This window comes from Panicum virgatum, chromosome 5N (genome assembly GCF_016808335.1).
Source record: "Panicum virgatum strain AP13 chromosome 5N, P.virgatum_v5, whole genome shotgun sequence".
NCBI classification, from domain to species: Eukaryota; Viridiplantae; Streptophyta; class Magnoliopsida; order Poales; family Poaceae; genus Panicum; species Panicum virgatum.
This window is the reverse complement of record NC_053149.1, coordinates 17,087,797-17,112,398: the sequence shown is the minus strand read 5'-3', so window position 1 is coordinate 17,112,398 and position 24,602 is coordinate 17,087,797. Positions and strand designations below refer to the sequence as shown.

The window sequence follows — 24,602 nt, the reverse complement described above, 5'->3', positions numbered from 1 at the left end:
TTCCGGCCTCTGATTGGAGATGATTCAGCAGAATTCTTCATTACTTTTTACAGATTGAAAGTTCATGCCTGGCCTCTACCGGGCTTTCAGTCACCATCTGATGAAAACGAACTTGCCAAATGCCTACTTTACCTAGAGGTCATCTTTACAAAGATGGCATCAACAAAAATTTACAACTCAATACGTTTCCACCTCAAATGACTATGGTGTATGGAGTTGCACTATACAGAATCACAATGAATGTCAGCAAATTTGGTCTGGGACCATGAATCAAAAACTGTTGGATTATATTAGCCCATGCCGTGTTTATCTTCCAAACCATGAAGCAGCTATTGATTCTAGCACTGCTATATCTGTATTTTCTATACACGAAAGAGACCATCCCGTGAGTTCATCGCATTGCCAGTGCAAATAGGACCAGCATTGACATGGAAGTTATGAGCTTGAAGCCTGAGCTCTCCCAAAGATTGTGCTTGTCGCCTGAGCCGCTTCCACTGGGCGCTCAGGGTCAACTGATTCCTTGGTTCTTTGTAAGGGCTTTGGCCCTTTTTCTCTCTTATCTGAGCAAAGAAAATGCTGTCAAAGAATTTTGATGGCACTCAAGGGATCCATATAATTTTTAGTGGCATCGAGAGAATTTACTCGCTTTTTTTTTTCTTGCCAGTCAGCTTGTTAACATGTCACCGTGCCTTGTCTTGTACTCATCTCTATCAAATCTGTTACAAGTTGAGATATAGCTTCTAGAAGATTTAGTTGTTTGTGCAAATCTGTTGTAACATAGATAATTAGTTGTCGATCAACTCAACTTGTAACAGAATTGGCTTTACGCCTTGTAAGCCACGCAAGGGGCGTTTCCTTGCTTATTTAACAAAGGTGCAGCTTCCTACAGGAGGTTCAACGCTCTGCAACTTTTACATGGTAATCAGAGCCATCCTCTAAACAATCTCATCCATGTCAAGCTCCACCAGCATCGTTCTTCCCTCCACCTTCAGTCACCCTGTGAGTGAAAAGCTTTCCAAGTCCAATTATGCTCTATGAAGCTGCAGGTTCTCCCTGCCATCCGCGGCGCAGCTCGTGGAATACATTGATGGATCTACTCCTGCTCCGACCAAAGAAATCGATGGAGAAGCAGATGGCAAGAAGGTCCCAAATCCAAGATACAAGGCACCCTTTTAGATGCAAAATTCAAAATTCCAAAAATATCACATCCAATGAGAATCTTACATGCATGAAATATTAAATCTAGACGAAATAAAAAACTAATTGCATAGTTTGCTTGTAAATTACGATATGAATCTAATGAGTCTAATTAGACCTTAATTAGACACTAAATTGCTACAGCAAATATGTGCTAATGACATATTAGTTAATTTTAGTTTGTCTCGTAGTTTACAGACGAGTTCTGCAATTAGTTCTGTGATTAGTCTATGTTTAATACTTCAAATATAAAAAGATTTTCTTTCAACAAATTTACAGCATGCATCTAAACGAGAGCTTAGCTGGCTTATGACCAGCATGTAAGGTTGATCTCATCTGACCCAGTCCAACGACTGAGTCAGACCCCTCTCACACGCCCTAATCGGGGGTGCTCTTGCCCTTTCGCTGGCAAGTGGGCCCCCCTTTGCGCAGTGCCAATATAAAAAGTAAAGGATGACGAGGGGGCACAGTGATTAAGGTTCGCCGTGCCTCAGTTTTCTAAGAACCCTAGACTCGATCCGATCTGAGAGAGGGCGCTGAAGCAAAAGGAAGGTTCCATGCAGCTGCCTCTGCGACCTGCCACAGCACCACACCGACACCGCCACCAGCACCGGCACCGCAACTTCTACATCGCTCGTCGTTGCCTGTGCGCAGCCTCCATTGACGAACGAGGCTGCACTATGGAAATAGCAAGGTATTCCTCTTGGCAAGGTTCGTCACCCACTCGATCTACCACTACGCGATCCAAAGTAATTCTAACATTGGTATCAGAGCAGATCTAGTGAGTAGATCGAGTTGGGAAAAGAAGAAAAGAAAGAACGGATTCGATCCAAACCGGATCGAGAGAAAGAAATTCCTAACCCTAGAGGAAAGGGTGGCGGCACTCACCTGCTCCCACCATGACTGGCCCTTGCCGCCAGGAACAGAACTCCGAGGGCGCCGGCTCGCCGGCATGCCCCGCTCCGAGCGGGGCAGACACGAGCCACTGTGCTCGACGGAGCTCCGCCCGCCATGGGCGTGCGGGTTCGAGAGCTCAGGGCGCCGACCACGGCCTGCTCGACGGCGGCGTGCTCACCGTCCGGCGAGCGCGCGCGCTGGCGAGAGAGCCACGGCAGCGCCGCCGTTCTCGTCCTTTCCCGGCCGCCATGGCCAACCGCCGCCGCCGCTCGGTAGAAAAAAGGAAAGGGGAGAAAGAGAAAGAAAAGAAGCGGGGCGACTGGACTGGATCTGGGGCGGGGCGTCCCTCGCCGGCGCCGACGGCCACGGTGGTCGGTCACCATGGGCGGCCGCCGCCATGCGGCTCGGGAGGGAAGGGGAAGACACCTAGGGTTAGGGTTCCAGGGAAATGAACTGACCCCCCTAATACCGCCCGATCCGCGCGCCCAGCCGTCCGATCCAGTCGGACGGTCGAGATCAAGGCGGGCCGGGGCAGGGGAGGGGGAGGGGGAACGCGAGTTGGGCTGCCGGCCCAGGTGCAAGCCAAGCAGATCGAGCGGCCGGGCCGTGCGCGAGCAGGCCGTGCGCGGGGCGCTGCTGGGCCGCGCGCGAGCAGGTCGGGCCGAGGCGCTAGCTGCTGCTTTTGCTGCTGGGCCACATTTTTGGCTTGTACAGTGAGAACGTTTAGTCATTTTCAGAAGCATTTCCTTGATATTTTTTTGTATAGATTTGATTCTCTATTCAAATTTGAACTAACGGGATAATTTGTTTTAGAGAATAGTAAAGTTTTAAAGTGATATTGCTTCTGAATATGAATCTGTTTACATATTTTCGCTGCAAAGTAAAAGTTTCATCCTCTATTTAAATTGGAACCAACGGGAAAATTTAAATAGAGGAGCAGAAAGATATTTAGTCTAAAGTTAATTATGGTATTGTTATTTTCTGACCAACGTTGATGATAACAATATTGTAATTTAATTGTGTTTTTAAGTTCAAGGTTAAATCTCTGACAAATTTTGCATCAAAGTGATCAATTTTTCAGAGAATAGAGAAAGACAAAGAAATGCTTCTGAAAGAAAGAAAAGTTTTCCGCTGCAATAAAGAAAAGACCGGCTCAGATGAGCTTTTCCCTGTGGGAAAAAGGAGCCTTTAAGTTTAAAGTTAAAAAAAGCTTCCGCTGTTGTATGTCAAAGAAAGGATGTTTTGGCACCATTTTGTCATCGTAAGTGTCAAGTTAAGCATTAGTTTGCTCTTAAAAGAAAAGAAATTTAAAGTTTATTATGATGTTGCCATTTTCTGACCAAAGTTGATGATGACAATATTATAATTTTTATTCTAGTCATGTGTTCTATTTCTGCCCAACAGTGATATAGAATTGAAAGTAAAGGAAAGTTGTATGTTTTAATTTTGACCAATGTTAAATTAAGACATATAATTTTTCCCAAGTAGAGAGAAATCAACAGACAAGAGTTGATTCTGATCAACGCTACAGATAAAGTTTTGAGGTCACTCAGCTATATAGTTGAGGTTAAGAAAGAAAAGTGCTTGTTCCATTCTGACTTTTAGTTGATATGGAAAAGAGATGCAACTACTTTTGAAAAGTTTTTGGTTTCTCTCACTAAAGTTTTGCGAATATTGTAATTTGTTAAATTTTCTGATTAAATTAGAACCAACGGGAAGATTTAATCGGAAAAGAAAGTATATGTTCATGTTTTAGTCATTGTGACTAAAGTTTTATCACTATATTATGTTTTTATCTTGTCTTTTAGCAGTAAAGATAATGGTTGAAATGAGTTTGACGCACGTTCAATTTGACCAACGTTGAATTAAACATGCGTTGCAAATGCCTTTGAAGTTTTATACCGCATGTCGGAAAAGTTTTTGGCACCTGTGTCACTTATATCCTGCATGACAGGAAAAGTTGTGATGGCTCATGTGTTACTTGAGTATCACATAAAAGTAAAAAATTCTGGGAGAGCTTTTAAAGTTATCCCAACAATTCTCATGCACTACTATAGTGGCATATTGAATAGTGACTTGAAAAGAATCGAATGACAAAAAGAAAGTTGTATGCAAACCAAGATTGCAAACATGACTTGCAAAAGTATAGCAAAATGTAGAACTTGATGAGTTCTTGAAAGTGCAATAAATCAAGAACTCTGAGGAGCTCTTGAAAAGGAACGAGGAAATGGTACTCCCATTATTTTGTATGACTTGGTTATACGAATAAAGTTCTAGTAATGAAAGGCTCCTCGTTCACAAGTGTTAAAAATAGTTTCGAAATTATGGCAGCAAAGTTTGTGCCATATTTCGAGTGGGAGAAAGACAAGAAAGATTAAGATTTAGAGAGAATTTCCCCGCAAAGTTAAATGCGATGTATTTTTTTAAAGCAAGAATGATCTATTAAAGAAGAATATGACCGAAAGGGGAGTACAATGGTCATAACATTGATACTCCAGTTATGAAAATAAGCAAAATTCCTAGAGTTTTTCAGCTCCAAATAGGAAGAAAGAAAATTGAGCCTCAAAGCAACCGAAAGAAAAGGTGGTGCGTAAAGCACCCTATGAGGCTTTTAAAGACCGAACCCAAACAAAAGCTTGAAGATATTCCATTTTTACAATAGATGGAATAATCTGGGGGAGTAAAATATGCCGAGAACTAAGGCTTGAAGAGAAGTGGGACTGTATGTTCACTCCTATGATTCAAGCACTACAATTGTCAAACATATGTTAAAGCATTGTATGAATGGAAGAAATTGAGGTGTTTCATTCATCAAAGTGGCAATAAGCTATGGAAGATGTCATGAGACTAGAGACCTAGAAGTTTCAAACTTGTTTTGGAACATAGAGTGAGTTCCTAACGGAGCCAAAACAGTAGGCTATAATGGGTCTATAAGATTAAAATGTGATTTCAAAGGAAACATGGAAAGTCGCTGAGCACGACTTGTGGCCAAAAGATTTATGCAAAGAAAAGGATAAGTTATAACGAGACTTTTTGTTCAGTCTCATAAAAGGATTCTTTTAGAATCATAATAATATTGGTGCATACTAATTTTAGAATGCATCAAATGGATGTTGGAGCAACATCTCCCAATGAAAATTTGTACGAGAAAGTATATACATGAAATAACCACATGGTTTTGTTGTGGAAAGAAAAGAATATTGCGATACCACTTGATGATATTAGAAAGTTTTATGAGAACAAAGAAAAGTTTTGGGTTGTATGTAAAGGTAAAGATGACAAATTACAAATATGCAGAGTTCAAATATGGGAAATTCTTTTTCCCACAAAGTTCAAAGAAGGTTATTTTGACCTCTAGTTTTGATAAGAATAATCTCGGTGAAGAGTCATTCGCTCTAGAAAAGGAAATTCACCGGAATAAAAGAAAAGGGGTATCAGGACTATCGCAGAGAGCATACTTAGAAAAAAGTTCTAAAAGATATATAGTATGCATGCGAGTAAGCCTACGCCTGTCCTATTGTCAAGGGTAATAGTTTTGGAATTTTTAGAATTCCAGGAACCGTTATATGATCGATCAAAAGAAAAAGGTTCCATGTGTTTCAGCTGTTGGAAGCAAAATTAGTGCTCAAAAGAATTTACCCTGACATAGCGCAAGTATCCGGGACATTTTGGCAGAAGTTCAATCCAGCAATAGATCACTAGAATGGAGTTATAGAATGTTTTGAAATTTTGCAAAATATTGTCAGCCTCATGCTAAGTAAGAAAGGAACATGTACTCTCAAAAGGTTGTGAGTAAAAAGAATTAAGTTTTGGCGAGATGTTTAGTGAAGCCCACAGTAGTAGCTAACACTCGCGCTTGGAGTTTGAAAAGCTCCAAAGCAAAATAGTTGTGATTCATGGGTTGTGTATCCAAAGTTGGGCTGTGTACCCAAAGTTTAGCATGATATGAGGCTACAGGACAGGCAAAATGGTTGAGGAAATCTTTACTAGAAATTGATAATGGTAGACAACAATAATATACCATTCGAATGCTTTCTCTCCTATGGCAACATGTCAAGTGTGCTACCAAACACGTTGACGACGAGTTATATGTTGCAAAAGAGAAAATCCAGAATCATATGAAATCATTGAGCACCAAAGTATCAAGCAAGTGCTTGTGGATCTGCTTACTAAAGGTCTACCGCCCAAGTCGACATGGGTTTTACGGGAGGCCTATGATTTCTGGATTACTAAAGGGCCCAAAGAAAGGTTAAGGTCTTGTTTTAATACAGAAAGGTATATTGTGGCTTTTAAGTCTGACGGTAACTAATAACCATCATGATAAGGCACGCTCTACGTACTGATCTGCAATGAGATGAGGCCAATAACAAAGCTAGTAAAGAGAAATTAAAGAGATAAGTTTAAAGTACAGAGTGAGATCAAGGGGGGGAATATAAGGTTGATCTCATCTGACCCAGTCCAACGACTGAGTCAGACCCCTCTCACGCGCCCTGATCGGGGGTGCTCTTGCCCTTTCGCTGGCAAGTGGGCCCCCTTTGCGCAGTGCCAATATAAAAAAGGAAAGGATGACGAGGGGGCACTATGATTAAGGTTCGCCGTGCCTTAGCTTTCTAAGAACCCTAGACTCGATCCGATCTGAGAGAGTGCGCTGAAGCAAAGAGGAGGTTCCACGCCGCTGCCTCTGCGACCTGCCACAGCACCACACCGACACCGCCACCAGCACCGGCACCGCAACTTCTACATTGCCCGTCGCTGCCTGTGCGCAGCCTCCATCGACGAATGTGGGCGCACCATGAAAATAGCAAGGTATTCCTCTTGGCAAGGTTCGTCACCCACTCGATCTACCACTACGCGGTCCAAAGTAATCCTAACACAGCAAGTCTTCGACTACCTCGTTGCGTCCCTGTCACGAGATGTCCTGAAGCAAGTTTCCAGCTGTGTAACTGCAGCCGATCTGTGGCAAACCCTGGTGGAGTTGTTTGCATCCCAAACTCGGGCGCGAATGGTGAACACTCGCATCGCGCTTGCAACCACGAAGAAGGGAGCAACTTCTATTGCCGAGTACGTCGGGAAGATGCGTGCTCTGCTCTTGGGGACGAGATGGTGGCGGTTAGCAAGCCCATTGATGACGATGAACTCATTTCCTACATCTGCACCGGTCTCGGCATCGAGTTTAATTCTGTGCTCTATTCCATCCTTGCTCGGGTAGAACCGTCAACAGCTTTCCAAGCTGTACACACACACAACTCCTTGCGTTCGAACAATGCGTGGATCTTGAAGTCCCCATCAGCAAATGCTGCCACGTGAGGTCGAGCACTACTACAAAAATAATTTGGAGCAACGTCTCAATTTTTTTAATCGCAGACTAAAATATCACATGTTCCTATAAATAAAGTGGGGTGACTGATAGTGTCACCTGTCCCTAAAAAATCAAAAAAATAGTGGCGCGGGGATTCAAAAAGCAAATCAGTGGCACGGCTCTTCTTTATCTTGCACCGACATCAGCAGCAGCACATGCCTCTCTCTCTCCCTTATCTTTTCAATCTTCTCCCCCAACTCTGTCTCTCCCACACGCCACTCTCCCTTATGTTTTCGGTCTTCCCCAATTCTGTCTTTCCCACACGCCACGACGCCTGTGGCGGCGTGAGGAGTGTGGGTTGGCGGCGGCACGAAGGAGCGGCGTCGCAATGAGCGCGGGTCGCTGGCGGCTCTCGGCCGCGATGCATGCTGGCGGCGCGAGGAGTGTGGGTCTGCGGTGTCTCGAGGCGGGTCGAGGCCATGGCGCACACCGGCTCGAGACAGGCCGGGGCCCTAGAGCACGGTGGCGGTGCGAGCATGCCGTGGCGGCGCCTACTCCAGCAATTTTTTTGTTTTTGTTTTTTTAGGCGTTCTGTAGAGGCTAGTGGCCGTGTAATCTGCCAGGGGCAGGTCATGGATTTATAAGGGTGGGTAAGGGCATCCCCGCCCCCTAGAAATAGATTTTCATGAGCGGACGCGTTATCTGCCTCTGCAAATCATATTTTTAGTTGCGAGAAGCAGAAGTAAATACGGCACCCGCTCCAAAAAAAATGTTTTGAACCGCACCTACAAACATTCAATGTACTAAGTGAGGTGGCTACAACCATGGTCATGGCAACAGCTCCGATGGTCGAGAACGTGGTGGCTACAACAACAACTGCGGCAGACCCAAGGTGAAGTGCCAAGTATGCAAGAAAGAAGGACATTATGCTGTTGATTGCTGGTACAGGTTTGATGAGGATTTTGTCGTGCCTGAAGAGATGAGCGCCAACACTGTTACGCATGCCTATGGCGTCGCCTCAAACTAGGTATATCGACTTGGGATCCACAGATCATTTGACGGGGATCATGACAAGATGGTGATTCGGGATCGGTACTCCGGCGGAGATCATATTCACACTGCAAGCGGGGCAGGTATGGATATTGCACATGTTGGACGTGTCATCTGTCGTACTCCTAAACAAAATCTATTTCTCAATGATGTTCTCCATGTCCCCACTGCAAAAAAGAATCTTGTCTCCATTCAGAAACTTGTTGCTGATAACAATGCCTATTTAGAATTCCATTGTAACTTTTTTCTTATCATGAATAGAGAACGAAGAAAACTCTTCTGAAGCAACATGTTGTGGGGGTCTCTATCCTCTACCAGCTGATGCTCTCAAGAATAAACAGGTGCTTCAAGCCATGGGTGCCACCAAACCGTCCCTGGAGTTATAAAAAAAACGTCCCTGGAGAGATGGCATCGACGGCTTGGCCGGGGATCCTTCTTTCCAGATCGTTCAGCAAGTTGTTGAGAGGAACAAGTTGCCATGCTCCTCTGACTCTAGGTTAGGATCAGTTTGTGATTCTTCTCAAATGGCCAAGAGCCATCAGTTGCCTTATCAAAAATCTCTGAGTCGATCTAGTTTTCCTCTAGAGCTTGTTTTCTCAGATGTTTTGGGACCAGCCTGTGATTCCTTTCGAGAAAATAAATACAATGTTAGCTTTATGGCTGACTATAACAAATTTGTGAGTGTTTTTAAAGCCAACCTACCGAGGGGATACCTCGAGGTTGGGGATTATTTGTTAGGGGATCGCCGGACCTGGAGATTGATATAAAAGCAAGGATACAAGACACATATTTAGACAGGTTCGAGCCGCTAGAGTAAAGTAATACCCTACGTCCTATTTGAGGGTATTGTATATTGCGTCCCGCGCTTGAGTGTTGAGTTGATGTATTGAGTTTGCCAATCTAGGTACCCTTCCTTTATATATCCCAGAGGGTGGGTTACTATAGGTTACAAGGTATGAGTTCTAGTAGGATTACAGGGTAGAGTCATAGTAGGATTACAGAGTGTTGATGCAAAAATTCGGCGGATAGGATCTCCACGCTCCACGTACGCTAGGGTCGGAGAGATCTGCTTCGCTCTGAAGTACCGAACCTAGATCGACTCGTGTGTGGCGTGCGCTGGCGTGCCAGTCAATTTGATCTGCAATTGGCAAGGGAGATAGACGTTAAATTCAGAAGCTATCGGATAACCAGCCGATATTGATGACATCAGCAATCAGCTATCGCTCAGCCGATCGGGGGAGAGCAAGCTAAGCTTAAAGCAACGCAGCTCGTGAGCAACACTCAGATCTAGATCCAATCGGCCTGCATGACCAGCTCACGAGAAGTAGTTGATCAGGATAGATCTAAGCAGGATAAATTATGGTAAAAACTTAAAACAAACTAGATTAAACGGATTAATCTAGCAAGATCTAAGCAATTGCCGATAACTTGTGATAAAAGCAACAATAAACTAGATTAATGGACAAAATTAACCTAACTAGTTGATAACTTTTATCGATAACTTGTGAATAAATTAAATCTAGATAAAAGCGATGCCTCGTAAACCTAAGATTCAAAGTATCCGATAACTTGAGCTCTATAGACAGAGGCAGAAGCGATGCGCTGTCAACGTTGACCTATCTACACAACTCGACACGGAACTTACCAGCAAACCGGAGTCAGGAGGATGCAACCCTGCTTGCTGAGATGAACTCGTAAAAGAAAAATCTACTTCAACTAAAATTTTGGCGAAACCACTGACATGAAAAGTAGATGTGATAAAGGTAAAAGGTTTGCGTTAGATGTGGTTGATCAAAGTTTACAAATGTTGGAGGTCTACTATTTATAATCTAAACCTAGACCCCGTTGCCGATGCGGTTTACATAACTTGCGTACAAAGAAAAAAGATCTTTCCTAAAACAAACGAAATCTGAGATAACTTTGATGATGCAATCTCGCCAGCCCTTCCTTAGCTCTACTGGTTGCGACGTCGTCCATCCTGACCCATCGGCCCAATACGCCATATTCCGCTCTTCGTTAGCCTATTCCTCATTGGCTATCTACGATTAGATTGACACGTACTAAAAAATGGTGTCAACATAGAGGAATCATAATAGGAGTACGACTTCTTCTTTCCTCATGGGTAGGTTCTTTGTGGGTACCTGGGGATCTATCTCTGGCAAGCCTCCGAGCTCTTCGTAGTCGAGTAGTGCAGATTTTTCAAGTACTTCTGGACTCATCTTCGAGTTTGTTTGAACTTCACCTAGAATGTGTCTTCTTGAGTACCTTCAAGGCTGCTTCAAGGCTACGAGGTGCTCTTGCCCGAGTAGATTTTAAATCTTTAGAGAATAATCTTCATATACGGGGAGCAATGAAAAATCGCACTCCATATCGAGTAAGCCCCTAAGCTTTAGTTGAATCGAAGAATCAGTCTGAGGGTCCAATTAATCTTATTCTTTGCTTTTTCTTTTAAAATAGATTTGAAAAATAAGTCGCTGATGACACCTGCGGCCCTTGAGCATGAATCCAAATCCTAGATTTGGAAAAAAAAAATGATCCAAAAGAACCTGGCATGCGTTGTAAAATGTTGAAATAATATGAATTGATAGTTAAAACAGGATATTTGGTTTGAAATTTGAAAACCCCTCTTTTCGAGATAAAATCTCTACAAAAGTTGTTACAAAATAAATTTCAAAATAACCCCTAAATTAATGAACCAAGCCTATATAAATAATTTTTAATAAATCTTGATGAAGGTCCATTAGAATTGGAGAGGGATACACCGTCTATAAGTCGTATATTGCTAATAGACGAGGGTGTGAAGAAGGGTTTTCCTCCAAGACCGCTAGTTGGCGAGCTTTCGCTGGTCCGGCGTGACACACGGACGGTGTGTCAGGGGTTGGCAGCAGCGAGCATGCATAGCCAATAGCTGGCAGCGAATCACTACTCTCATGTTCCTATTGTTCCCATATCTAGCTTTCGGATGTTCCCATGTCTAGTTTTGGGTCATAATTTTTTATATGCTTTTGTGCATCTCTGCTACTTTGGTGGAGCCAGAAATTTGCAGCTGGGTATGCCACATGTAAAAAATTTCGAAGCAAATACGCAATATAATGAACGATAAGTTATAATAGTCATAATAAATCTATAATAATAACCAAAGTACAAGTTCTAGACATGAATAATTAAAAAATATTATAAAAACATTAAAGCTACTACAATATAACCCTACAATCTCTTGTTGGACGAGATTGATGATATTCTCATCTTTCACTTGAGTGAGGAATTCTCTCTCAATAAATATAACCACCTAGTAAATGTAACCGCAGCCTATGAGCATCGGCCGATAGGGATGAGGACGCGAGGCGAGTGGGGAAAGGGGTGATATGATGTGACTCACCACTCGATGTGACTCACCGCTCGCGAGACACGACTATACGAGTCTGAGCCTGTTTGGTTACTTGAAGATTATTATAAGCCCATAAGCCACTCACATGGAAAGGCTAAAAATAAACCCAAATAGGTGTTTGGTTGTATGCGCTTAAGCATCTTTAGTATTTAGTAGCTAATAACCTTTGTGCCCTCTCATTAATGTGTTTTGTAGGGGCTGAATGAATAGGGTTGTGGAGGGGTATGGGTTGGAAAGTGTTGTTTTCTTAATGGGGCTCATAGGAAATAAACATCATAAGCACCCTTTAGAGGAGCTTGTGGATTATGGATAGGCTTATAATAAATTCTCACCTTTAAATCTAGGTGTTTATATGGGATGATACTTATTTGGGGCTTATTGGGATATGCTTATTATAAGCATCAACCAAACATCCCCTCTAGGGACGGACCGAAGCATCTCCCTTGCTGAGCTAGTGGGCATTGTTCCTTCGTAGGCTGAATGTACATAACATGTATAAACATATATAACTATTAACGTTTGGTCTCAAATCATGGGTATGCCTTGGCATACAGGGGCATACCCCTGCCCCCGCCCATGACTACCTAGTTTTTTGGGATCGCATTAATATTTCCGCACTCCTTTTTTCCCTTTCTATGACAACGGATGTCAGGGGGAACCGAATGGGCGGGGGCAATATTTTCGCTACATATAGAAGTAGAGGCAAATGCTAAAAAACATTTTGGTCATAAAAAAAACTATATAGCCAAATTCAAACTTCATATTGCACATTAGAAACTTTATACTTGAATATGGAAAGTTTTATACAATCCTACCTAGTGCATATCAAAACATTTCTACTTCAATATTGAAACACTTCATAAGGAAACATTTCAAACAAAAAACTGAAAGCTTTTAAACTGTACATACAACAGTTTCTACATCCAAACTTTCATATTAAAAGAACCATTCTACTCAAATGTTGAAAACCTCAAATTGTGAGTATGAAACATTAGTTCCAGCATTCTGATTATATATATAATCTTTTCTTATAGAACCGGCAAGAACTTTTATCCCAACACTAGGAAACTTTATTTTGAGGCAGAAATCTAAATTTTTTGACATTAAGCCATTGTAAAAAAATTGCACCAAATTTTAGAAACTTTGAAACAAAAAAATTACTAGCGCATTTTGAACCATGTACTCCTAGATCCAAAATTTTATACTTCAAAATTATAACTTTGAACTCAAATTTTTTAAAAAAACTCTAAATCAAATTGCACTCCATAATTTAAAAACTTTGTAATATAAAATTATAAATTGTGTACTTCCAGCTCCGGAACTTTGAATATACTGAAATTTTTATGCTTGTAGTTGAAAAACTTTGTATTTTATTTTATTTTGTACCATATATTTGAAACTTTGCACTTAAAATTAGAATATTTTCAGTAATGTAAAAAAGAAAGTTCTACATCCAAAACTATTAGATCACATACAACAATCGTTCAACCTAAATATTGAAAACTATTAAACATGCATCATTGCACCAAATACTTTGTATAAAAAAAACAGAAGAATTTGAAATCACATACCTGAGAAAGTAGTAGATCTCTAGCTTTCAGATGATGTTCAAGGAACTTTATAATCTGGAATGTAGAAACTTTGAAATTATGTACTGAAAACCTTAAATATTATACCTTGACTGCAGCAATGATAAAAAATGCATATTGCTCGTACCATAAGTTTTGAATGTTAAAAGGCAACAACAACCAGTATTAATTAACTAAGGGAAAAAAAAACCTTACAGAACATAAAAATGTCATTACAGATATGCCTTTGTACTTCATGGGATTGTCATGTAAAATTTATTCTACCCTATGGCAAATAAGGTTTTTGTGTGCTTCACACGATTGCACAAATTCGTCACCATGGGTCGTCTTCTTTATATCAAATGTCGCGAGATACCGTGTCTAGTCTTCACCGCTAGCTCCTGCGACCTTTCTTTTGTGCCTTTGCACTAGCCACAACTTTCTCTTCGGTAATTCTCATTATGTGCATCTTGTTCTTATTTATTCTTTAATCATAATTTCTATGTTCATGATGACTAGTGTGCTATATATAGATTTGCATGGCAGTATTTTTGTTTGTGATGCTTATTATATTCAAAATTTAATCATGCAGTTTTTCCTATAATTTTGCACCATAAGGGTTAATTAATTATAAATTAAATGTCATACTCTACCAAAATAACGATGACTTGAAATATTTCTAAAATATATTATTATGTCTGATATCATCCTGCCAAAATTTAACTTAAGATTTCACTTAAGCTTGGATTAAAAAAAGGGGTAAATTGAACCAAAAAATAGTTTAGAGGGTTATTCAAATTTTAACAATATTTGAGGGGAGTAATATGAATTGTTTCCAATAAATGAATAGTTCAAATTCTAATTTTGTTTCAAAACAATAACATAATGGCACAATAAAATACAAGACACCCTTAGTTGTAGCTCCAATAATTTGGTGATAACCATAAGCAAAAGAATCAATGATCTTACTGGTCTAGTGGTTGCTCATAAAAAATAATAAATAAATGATTTAAGTAATATGTCCATGAACTATAAGGTGAAATAGAATAATTTTCACATTATTGTCAAAAACTAACTGAACATGTTTGATTTCTCAACTTTGTCGACTTCTCTATGCTGTTCTTGAGGTTGTGCGTTCGATTCCTTTTTAGAACATTACAAAAAAAATGTTTTTGTGGCAACCACTAATGCAACCCAATTGTATTGATGCGACGATTTGGTTGATATTTTAGTTGAACTGAACTGGCGAGGTTACTAATTCCTGGGCTTTCTAGTTCACCTGATGAACCTACCTAGCTTTTTTCTAGTATGATGTAAGCATGACGACTAGAATTCGACAACGTTGTCCCAAAACCCTAGCCGCCCCCTGCTCCCCTCTCCGTCCGTGACCTAAACATTGTACCATAAATAACGCATCCATGCTCCAAAACCTAGCCACCGCCATTCCACCTTCTTCCACATTCAACATCGATACACCTATCTCTCGATGAGCTATATTGATAAACCATCTATATGCTCCAGATCTAAGATGGAAACTGCGGCGAATCCTTGATCTTATCAGTATAATGCTGATCTGGTCCGCCATAGCCGGATCTCCATCGCCGCCAAGCGGTGGCCCGCTATCTAGAAATTTTCCATGGCTAAAGAGAAGGGGAAAAATATTCTGGCAGGTAGCTCTATGGCTGTATTGAAAATTTGCACTAGTACTGAGATTTTGCTGATTTGCGAAACATTTGGGGGCGGGGGCGCCCTTCTCTATGGAAACCCTAATCGACTAACACCGTTTACCCTCTTCTCCCGGCCCAGCGCCTCCGATGACTTCCTCGTCCAGTCCGTGGCCATTCGGGGAGCCCCACGGCTGCGACGGCGACGGCTGCGCCTCCAACCTGGACACCTGGCCACTACACCACGCGTACCGCCGCGGCGAGCGCTGCCGCCTCTGCAGCTCCTGCATCCTCCTCTCGGATCGCTCGGTCTATTGCTGCTGCTGCTTCCTACTCATCACCTCGCCGTCGTTCCACTACGACGATGACGACCCCCTCATGGCCCCACCCGGCCCGACCGTCACCTGCCAAGTCTGTTGCAGTGCCGTTGCGCACCTGGCCTGCCTCTATGAGCTCTATCCCGCCGACTACGGCGTCTTCGTCTGCCCCGCCTGCAGCGCGGCCGAGGAGGGGAGGCCCTTCACCTACGCGCCGCCCTGCAGGCAGCCGCTCGACGCGCGCACCGCGAGGGTGCTCCTGCTGGGCGCGCGGATGGCGCTGGCGCTTCTGCAGCGGGAAGCGGCCGCGGCGCGCGCCGAGGCGGAGCGGCTCGCCCGGGAGGCCAGCGAGGCGCGGAGGAGGGCGTACCGCGCCCTCGGAGAGGCCCTCGGCGTCGACACGCAGGAGGTGGCCTGGTACTTCAACGCTGACCAGCCGCCGGTGGTGCCAACGCACTCGCAGGCCCCCGAGAATAATCGCCCCGCGGCGCCTTTGAACATCGTGGACGCGCCGCAGCCCCACGAGGATCACCTGGCAGCGTCTGAAGAAGGCAGTCAGGCGAACGTGGAGGGCGCGCTGCTGGTGCACCGCTACGCGATGCCACCTCTAGCCCGGCTAACCATCGGCACGGGGTGTGCCACAGCGGTGGTGGCGGCAATGGCGGCTCCCGCCGAGTCCAGCCACACGCCACCGTTGTCGTCCTGGTCGCTGCCGCCGTTCGGCGGCGCCGATGAGGTGACAAAGACAGCCGCCGAGTCCTCAAGGGCTTGCCCCGCGTCGCCGCCGACGCTGGACCTATTTGGCGTCAGGGAGATGGCGATGGCTGCCGCCGAGGCCGCCAGGGCCAGTCCGCCGGCGCCGCCGACGCTGCAGCTGTTCCCGGCCGACAAGGCCAGCGCCAGCCCCAAGGTGCCGAGGACGCTGCAGCTGTTCGAGGATAAGATTCCGGATGATGATGAGGAGATGTAACGATGCTGGGGACCGAGCTTGATGTCATCAAAATTGAAGGGAGGTGTTTCCTTATTATACTTTCATCAAAAAAACTTTGTTTAGTTCTTGGTCAGTGCGTGATTTCAGATAGATGGGGTATCTATGCTACATGCGTGTGCCCCAGAATTGTAGTTGAGGTGGGTTCTTGTTGAATCGTTTGTCCATCTGACATGTATGGTATCGTATATCTTGGTTTGACATGCCATGTTGCCATGTATGATGCTGTTTGCAATTTAGCAGTGAACAATGTAATGGGTGCAGGTATTCTGAAATTGATGCCATATGCAAATTTAAACTTCAAATCCCCCAAGAGATATAGCTGCTGTTTGTTTGAGATGTTTTTCTAACAGATTTTGCTTGGTACTTTTGAAGTGTGATGTATCTGTTTATACTGACCAGCTGAAATGACTACGAATTGGAGTACATTTTATCAGTCTGAAGTTTTCCTCCGTTTCTTAGTCTGCCTCTTCAACTCTGTCTCCAGCTCAATTCATCTGATTTTTAAGTAGTCATTTGTTTTCTTGAGATACTAATTACTTTTAAGTTTCAACAGTACTTGATTGCAATGACTTTGAACAATACTGGATCAGCCAGCTTTCTGCATCAGCATCCATTGCTGATGATTTAGCAGTAGTGTTTGTTTAAGCGAACATGATTTAGAAATAATTAGTTATGGATCAGAATGAGAATCTGGGGAACAGACAGGCTACAACAATATTCAACCTGGTGGCTAATTTGCGCCACACGCTTTGTGCATGATCCTAATCTAGATCTGCATCAGGAACGAGAATGTCCCTCATCCCCTGTGCCCAAAACCACGCAGGGAGGCAATGATCAGAAACCAGACAAAGGTAGTGCTTCGCCATCAAGGCTCGACATATCTGAGTCACCCAGCGATTCAGTCCTCATAATCTCCTCTGTCTTGCACACCCCCAACTCATCTGAGAGCCTCTCACACAGCTGTCAAAACATTTCAGCAGAGTTGCACATTTAGATGCAGCAATGGACATATAACTGCACTAGTTTTTCTGACAAACAATGATGATAAATACTGCTGTGCATTGTTACCTGTCTATACAATATAGAATCTCCATAGGATTTCCTCAGTTCTACGACATACAAAGCCGGTCCTAGCTCAAACACCTGGAAGATCAGAACTGTACTGTAAGTATCAACTAATATGTGTTCCTTTCCGCATTGAACAAAAGGAAGGTATTCTGTGGCATTTTACCTCAATGCACACCAAAAATGATGCGGGACTCCTGGAGTTCTTGGAAGTTTTGCAATTTTTCAATACTTTGAGCTGCAAACAGCATGACTTTTAGTTCGTTTCAATTTTTCAATTATTTCCGTAAAAAACAATGTTATGGTGAAAATCCATGTTAATCTTTATCTACCTTCCTTGGTCCCCTATGGACTTTGAATCCCATCTCGGTCACAGCATTCTCAATCTTGTCAAATAAATCCTTGGGTGAATGCGTTGATGTGAACCGAATCTTTCTTTGAGCCACATCCTGCAATGAATCCATCAACCATAAAAGTCAGGTGAATTGTTCATACACACAACTCTGAATGTGCTGGTATCCAGACATGCTCATAGGAGTGATGTTGGGTGGACTATATATATGATTTAGAATAAGAAAAATGAAGGTATGAAATTAGTATTACTTGAGTGGTGTATCAATTATTTCGAGATACAAGAGATAAGTGTTGGAAGTTAATTGAACTATACAATTGAACTGTACAAAATAATTTTGGATCGATATCTGGATGACATAAAAGGAATAGATGAAAAGGAACTGTACAGATACAAACCTCTTCCTCGAAGAAACCAGAAAGGTCAAGGGACGAAGCCATTCCGATCAACTGAAAAGCGTTGATATGAGTAGGCTTTTCTTGAGCTGATTCATCAATTTGCTTCAAGAACAAGAAATCAAAAGTCAGCTTTAATGAATATGAAACAGAAAGTACTGACTATTGATTACTTTATCATATTCCTAAGTTCTTTACTAACTGTGTGTACCTCTTTGATTGGGAGAACTGAACTAGGAAGTAAATCTTCGTCGTCATCGTATGGAACAACAGGAACATAGTCCTTCTGAAACCACTCATGCTCTTTGATGCCCATGATGTTGATCCTTTTCATCGGATTTGGTTCAAGAATCTTTCTAAGAAGGTCCTGTGCAGCAGGTGAAAGCCACCTTGGGATCTGACAGTCTCCCTTGAAAATCTAGAGCAACAGAATAATTTGGAACCATCAGGGTTGTCTGAAGTCTGAACTTTCATATAGAGCAGAGTTCAAAGCGGATTGTACTAATACCAACCTTCTGATAAAGAACAACAAGATTCCTGTCATCGAAGGGAAGGTAACCAACAAGCATTACATATAGGATTACCCCACAAGACCATATATCCGACAAGGAGCCATCGTAACCTCTATTTTGCAAAACCTGCATAAATTTGTCGCAGGATTAGCACCTACAGAACAAATGAATGGACTTCATTAATTCGTACTAGTTTCTATTGTTGGTTTATACCTCAGGAGCGATGTAATTGGGGCTGCCACATGTTGTGTGCAGAAGTCCATCATTCTGAAAGTTGTGAAATGCACATCGTTCAGTAAATTATGCACATAGAGGCATAATTATGTACAGAGTAAAGCTGATAAGATCAGATCAGACAATCATACCCCGAGATGTTGAGGTAGAGCACTAAGGCCGAAGTCGGAGATCTTGATGTTTCCCTTCCGATCAACAAGAACATTCTCTGGCTGTAATAGTAGAATAAAGAAGAAAACAGCTGTCACGGAAGAATCAAACCCTACTTGAGTTCCATGATGATACATATGTGATGCAAGAGCACAAACTGGTCAACAATCCTGGCGTTTACAATATTTGGGGTACCTTAAGGTCCCTGTGGTAGACACCTTTATCATGGCAATAGCTGACGCCGTCAATTAGCTGCTGGAAAAGCCTCCTTCCCTCATGTTCAGACAGTTTCCTCTTTACAGCCTTTCAGAATTGCAGCGGAAGGAGAGAAAAAAAAAAGAGCGTTAGAAAACATGTGGCACTGGTTTGTACATGAAAAACAAATATCCACGACGCGGTTTTGGTGGCTTACAATCTTGTCAAAGAGCTCGCCGCCGTCGACGAACTCAAGCACCATGTAAATCTTCGTTTTGCTAGCAGCAACCTGCAGAAAATGGTGCATCCCAACATCAGCCACAGACCCTTTACGTTCCTTCCAGTTCCACACAGATCGCAGAATTATGACCGGATTCTGAATTTCTGTTATTTTCAGCAGTTATGGCCTGAATGAGACATTGGGCAGCGCAAATTGCCCTGCAGGACCGGATGTTCGTCTAGATAACGAATGCTGAAAACAACAGCAACCGATTGCTGCGCAGAAAAAAATAGATGAAGATCACGCCCTGAACTTTACCTGATCTATCGTTTCCCCAATTTGGTCCTCCTTACAATTACAACCGATTGCCTTCTTGACGGGTACTACTCGATGTCAGTGGTTTAGTTGACGCGAGGGCGAGTAGGGAAGGCGAAAAGGCGTCGTTAGGTGGGGAAGCTGATGAGCCTCTTGCCCCTCAGATTCTACTGTTCAAGCTCAACAGCCGGAGCACAGGGGCCGACCGACCACATCGAGGCGCGTAGAGTTGGCGGCCGCACAGGACGGAGCGGAGCCGAGGGGCCGTGAAACACGTGTGCGGGTCCCGCTTGACAGGTGTCGCGGCGACCGGGCCCACGCGGCGCGGACTGTTCGGATGACTTGGTGCGCCCGGTTCACGAAGGTTGCGTTGCGCCCGCGCGGTACCTGCCTGGCCAGATGTACATGTACCGGGACGGGTGTGAGGCCGACGCGGCGGGGCCCGGGCTCCAGGCTCCAGCACGGCCGTGTGGGGCAGGCGAGGCAAAAGCGGGCCCAGCAATGGAGGCGGCCAGGTGGGCCCGACCCAACCGCGGTCCGTGGGCGTGGGGAGCGGAAACCGCCGTCGGCTTTGCCGTGAGCTCAGTAATAGAGACGTATCTGACGCTTTCAGCAACATGGTTTCAGGAATCAGGAACAGTTTGTGGCTAACATAAAAGGTCTCGGTTGAAATGCACCGTTTTCACGAAAAAGTGTATTTCCATTTTTGTTAACAAAATTTTCACAGAAATCCCAGCAAACCCAATCATCTTCCTGCAAATTGTTCCTGATTTTCAAGGATCCCGTGAAACTATTTTTTTCCTTGAAAGGAAGAGCCCGTGAACCGGGCCTTGGTGCATAGACCGCGTTCAGGGTGGCTCGTGTAAACCAGAGCAGCCAGCTGCCGGAGTAAACTCCGGCGAGATGCCGGGCGGTGCGCCGGGCGGCGGCGGTGATGCCTCGCGTGCGCGCGAGGACCGGCAGCTAAGACTCCGCTGGTGTCGCGGCCAAAGCCCCCTTTTTTTCCCGCGTGAACAGCATTGGTAAGCAAGCGACGATCGAGAAGAGGAAAAATGCTTTTTAAATCGCAGAATTTCATCCGCGCAAGCAAAACGGCTTGATCCTTATCGTCGTTCCAAGGGGAAAGCCAAGCGTTACTTGCAAGTCAGTACAAGCTTGATTGATGGTCTGATCTCTTACGGGGCACTGCAAGTTCTTCGTCTGTTTCTAGCGCAGCCAGGGCCCGGCCGCGAAACCCTCCATTAATTCCACGAGAGCGTAAGAATCAAAGACAAGATTTGGTCCCGGAGATAAAAGAGGGGAAGCATCCAGCAAGAATTGTTCAAGAAATGAGAGAGGGAGATAGAACTGCTGAAGTTGGGCGGGACACGCAACGCACCTCGTGCAAGCGGACGACATTCGGGTGCTTGAGCAGCTTCAGTGTCCCGATCTCCCTCCTTATCTGCTCGTTGATCACGCCACCAGCGCAAGAAATCAAACCGGTGCCCGCCAGGAAAGAAATGGAGACAGAGAGAGGGAGGGAGAGAAAAAATTAGAAACCGGTGGTGGGGTGGAGCATGCTCACCTGGTCATCGATGCGGAGCGAGAGGATCTTGTTGCGGTCGAGGATCTTGATGGCGAAGTGGGCGCCGGTGGCGGTGTGGCGCGCGTACTTCACCTTGCCGAAGTTGCCCTCCCCAAGGGTGCGCCCGATCTCATACCTCCCCAGCAGCGACGCCCGCGTGCACTCCGCCTCCGCCTCGCCGTTCACCATTCACAACACCAAAACTCCCCGCTTGATCCGCGCGCGCGCGCACAAGAGATAGTCGTTTGTTCCACAGCTAGACAACCGCCGGCCGCCGGCAATCTCCCGGCCCGGTCCTCTCTCTAGCTAGCTCTCTCCGCCGCGCTAGAGCTGAGAGGTGAGGGGAACGGATGAGGCGGGGGATCGGAGGTGGAGGGAGGAAGAGAGGGGGGGAAGGGGAGGGGGCTACTTATAGGAGCTATCCCTCCTCTTCTTCTAGCCTCAGTCGTCTCCTCTTCTCCCGGTGCCTCTTGTCTCTTGTGACGATGCTGCGCGCCTTTGCTGCGCGCTTGCTTCCTCCCCGGCCCGTCGCATGAGGCCGAGGTTCCATGAGGTGTAACCGGATGGGCAACATGTAAACGCACACGCAAAAGACTCTGTTAAGGACACTAAACAATGGGACAAACCCACGCTGGCTTGATGGTGCTACGTCCACATGTGGTTTGCACCTCCAGAAAATAAACTAAGCTTTTGAGTTCTCGCCGGATGAGTATGGATCTGTTTGTTTGAGCTTCTCGGCGGCTTCTCAGCGTGAAAAGTCAGAAGTTCAAACAAACAACGAACTTCTGTGTAGGTTTTGGAAAGTTAGAAGTTCAGAAAAGCTGAGGTTATATAGAAAGCTGGAAAGCTCAATTTTACAAGCTTTTCATAGCTTTTTGAGCTCAAAAAGCTAAACACATTTTATAAAAGCTAATGTTAGATTTTCAGAACTAAAGCTAGCAGTAGCTTTTCAAAAAAGCTAAAAAAATTGCAGCTCAAACAAATAGGCCCTATGCATTGGGTAATAACTACATCTTTGCGGGCTTTGATTGTTTTCGAGAGTCGCCTCCTTGTTCAGGTTGTCCATATGAATAAATTTCATCGAAGCTTCTATTAAAACATAGTCAAATTCGATGGTTTAGCTAGACAAGAAAGGAACACACAGGTTAAAGAAATAATTGGAGATGACTATATACACCATCAAACGATGGTGTACTCCATGTCTAAACTACATCTTTTCTTTTGGTTCTTTCCAAGAGCCCCTTCATATGACAATAAAATTTGTCGAAACTTTCAGCAAAATACCGCGATGATCGATCACTTAGATCTTAGTTCAGATTGGGATTTGGTTTAATTTCGCACAAGTAGTGTTTGAACATTTGAGTCAAATTATAAAATTTCTGTTATTATATTGCCCACCTACAAAAGCTCAGAGGCTCCACCTTTTCCTCTATAAGAAAAAGTTCCACCCAAATTTAGAGGAATAACTTGACACAGGCTTTTGTTGCATCCCTGGTCCCGCAACAAGCACCAGAAAGCGATCCTCTATCATTTGGACCATATACTAGCCACCAGAACATGTGGTTAAAGGATAATGTTACTGGCTTAAAAAAATAACTGTCTTCCATATAAATTATCACCATGTTCTGCTCCAGCACCAGCCAACAGTGTTTTTCTCTCACACCACTCCAGCAGCAGCCTCCAGCCACCAGCCAGCCAGCAGTGTTTTTCTCTCACACCACTCCAACAGCAGCCTCCAGCACCAGCACAGAGAAAACAGGGTGTATGTGATCACCTCGGTAGCCTCTGCTCTTGTGCATTCTTCATCTACAAGAATATTATCTAATTCCCAACTATGAGATTTGTGTGCTTTATCACATCAATAGCACGTCTTAGCTAGGCTCCGTTTGTTTCCGTGTTTGCTTCGATTCTGAGCCGAATAAGCAGATTAATCCCGCCAAACTACTCGCGTTTGACGCGCGTTGCCTGGCCGCTAGCAATTTAATAAGCGGCAATTAGAACGTGGAGTCCCAAAATCACGAGAAGCGAGCTCGGAGCCGCTTAACACTTATGCGTGCCACGCTTTTTTGGTACGCGGTCCCAAACAATGCCCTAGATTGTGGAAACTATTCCTTCTGTTCCAAATTATAAGTCATTCTAAGAATTTTGGAGAGTCAAACTATTTCAAAGTTTGACCAAAATTACAGAGAGAAACACAAAGATTTATAACATCAAATAGGTATACTATGAAAATATAACTAATAAAGAATCTAATGATACTTAATTTGTATCGTAAATGTTATTATTTTGTTGTATAAATTTGATCAAATTTGAAAAATGTTGGCTCTCCAACATTTTTGGGATGACTTATAATTTAGAACAAAGGGAGTATTAAACATGCTGGCGAACCTATTAAATCTTCTCTCGTCGCAAGCCCGACGTCCGACGAGTAGTGAATATGTAGCGGAATCGAACCATGCGGGTGGCAACCGGGAATTAGTACGCCACCGGGGGCGCGGAAGGAGAAAACCGTCCAGGCCCGTTACCGGCGCCGACGACGTGGGCAAAAGGGCCCCGTTGGGAACATAATACCTGGACCCAACAATATTCCGTGGGGGGCGCAACGGGGCAGCCCGCCCGCGGAAAATCAAACTACCGTAAACACTCCCGTGGCCGGTCAACACCCCGGGGGCAGTTCGGGGAAACCAGCCGTGGTGAAAAGAAAAGGATAGAAGAAATGATGTAGTCGCGGATCACCACACGGCGACCGACGCAAGAGAGTTTTAAAATGGGATCAGATCAGACGGGATTGCGCGCGTGTACAGTACAGGGACGATAAATCAAAGGGATAAACAAGTGCTGATCCACTTGGCGTCGGATCCCGCGCGCGTCTGATTCGTAGCCGGGTGGCCTGGGGCAAGGTCAAGGTCAAGGTCAGATGCCCCATCGGCCACGCACGCATTGCTTCTGGAGGGTTTTGCCGTCCCGCTTCCTCGCTCCATCCATCCCATCCGATCTGTCGTCGCTGAACATCCGAATTATTTGTATTTGTATTTGCTTAAAATATAAATATGGATATCCGTATTCGTATTCGATTTTAATATGGATGCATTCGAATCCGACTTTGAGAACTTTTCTCTATCCGATTTCATATTCATATTCGAGGAATATCCGATCACATCCGTATCCGCAAAGAAAAAGTGACTAATGAGATAATTTTAAACTTATTTTTATACCTAATTACTTAATG

General features: G+C 44.1%; 2 protein-coding genes across 3 annotated transcripts; one reads left to right on the top strand and one right to left on the bottom strand.

Moving 5' to 3' along the window:
* Positions 1-14,057: 14,057 nt before the first annotated feature.
* Positions 14,058-16,705, top strand: LOC120673001. The gene has a single exon (XM_039953672.1). The coding sequence runs from the start codon at positions 15,214-15,216 to the stop codon at positions 16,348-16,350; it is 1,137 nt and encodes a 378-aa protein (XP_039809606.1). The 5' UTR covers positions 14,058-15,213; the 3' UTR covers positions 16,351-16,705.
* Positions 16,706-16,941: 236 nt separating this feature from the next.
* On the bottom strand, positions 16,942-21,950 carry LOC120673000 (CBL-interacting protein kinase 1). 2 transcript variants are annotated; one of them, XM_039953670.1, is made up of 13 exons: positions 21,374-21,950; positions 21,188-21,250; positions 19,492-19,563; positions 19,275-19,382; positions 19,061-19,141; positions 18,909-18,962; positions 18,696-18,821; positions 18,395-18,601; positions 18,187-18,288; positions 17,769-17,885; positions 17,603-17,674; positions 17,440-17,514; positions 16,942-17,331 (listed from the first exon to the last, which is right to left on the bottom strand). In XM_039953670.1, exons 1-13 carry the CDS (start codon positions 21,560-21,562, stop codon positions 17,206-17,208), a joined length of 1,392 nt encoding a protein of 463 aa, XP_039809604.1. In that variant the 5' UTR covers positions 21,563-21,950; the 3' UTR covers positions 16,942-17,205. The 2 variants fall into 2 exon arrangements, with proteins under 2 accessions (XP_039809604.1, XP_039809605.1); XM_039953671.1 differs by lacking the exon at positions 21,188-21,250 and having other exon boundaries at positions 16,946-17,331; positions 21,374-21,874.
* Between the last annotated feature and the right edge of the window lie 2,652 nt (positions 21,951-24,602).

Bases quoted from the DNA above. Each gene is read 5' to 3' on its own strand.
- LOC120673001 (XM_039953672.1), top strand. From the start codon at position 15,214: ATGACTTCCTCGTCCAGTCCGTGGCCATTCGGGGAGCCCCACGGCTGC.
- LOC120673000 (XM_039953670.1), bottom strand. From the start codon at position 21,562: ATGGTGAACGGCGAGGCGGAGGCGGAGTGCACGCGGGCGTCGCTGCTG. The intron at 21,251-21,373 runs GTGAGCATGCTC...ATCAACGAGCAG, and splicing joins CGCTCCGCATCGATGACCAG to ATAAGGAGGGAGATCGGGAC. The intron at 17,332-17,439 runs GTAACAATGCAC...ATGTTTTGACAG, and splicing joins ATTCTATATTGTATAGACAG to CTGTGTGAGAGGCTCTCAGA.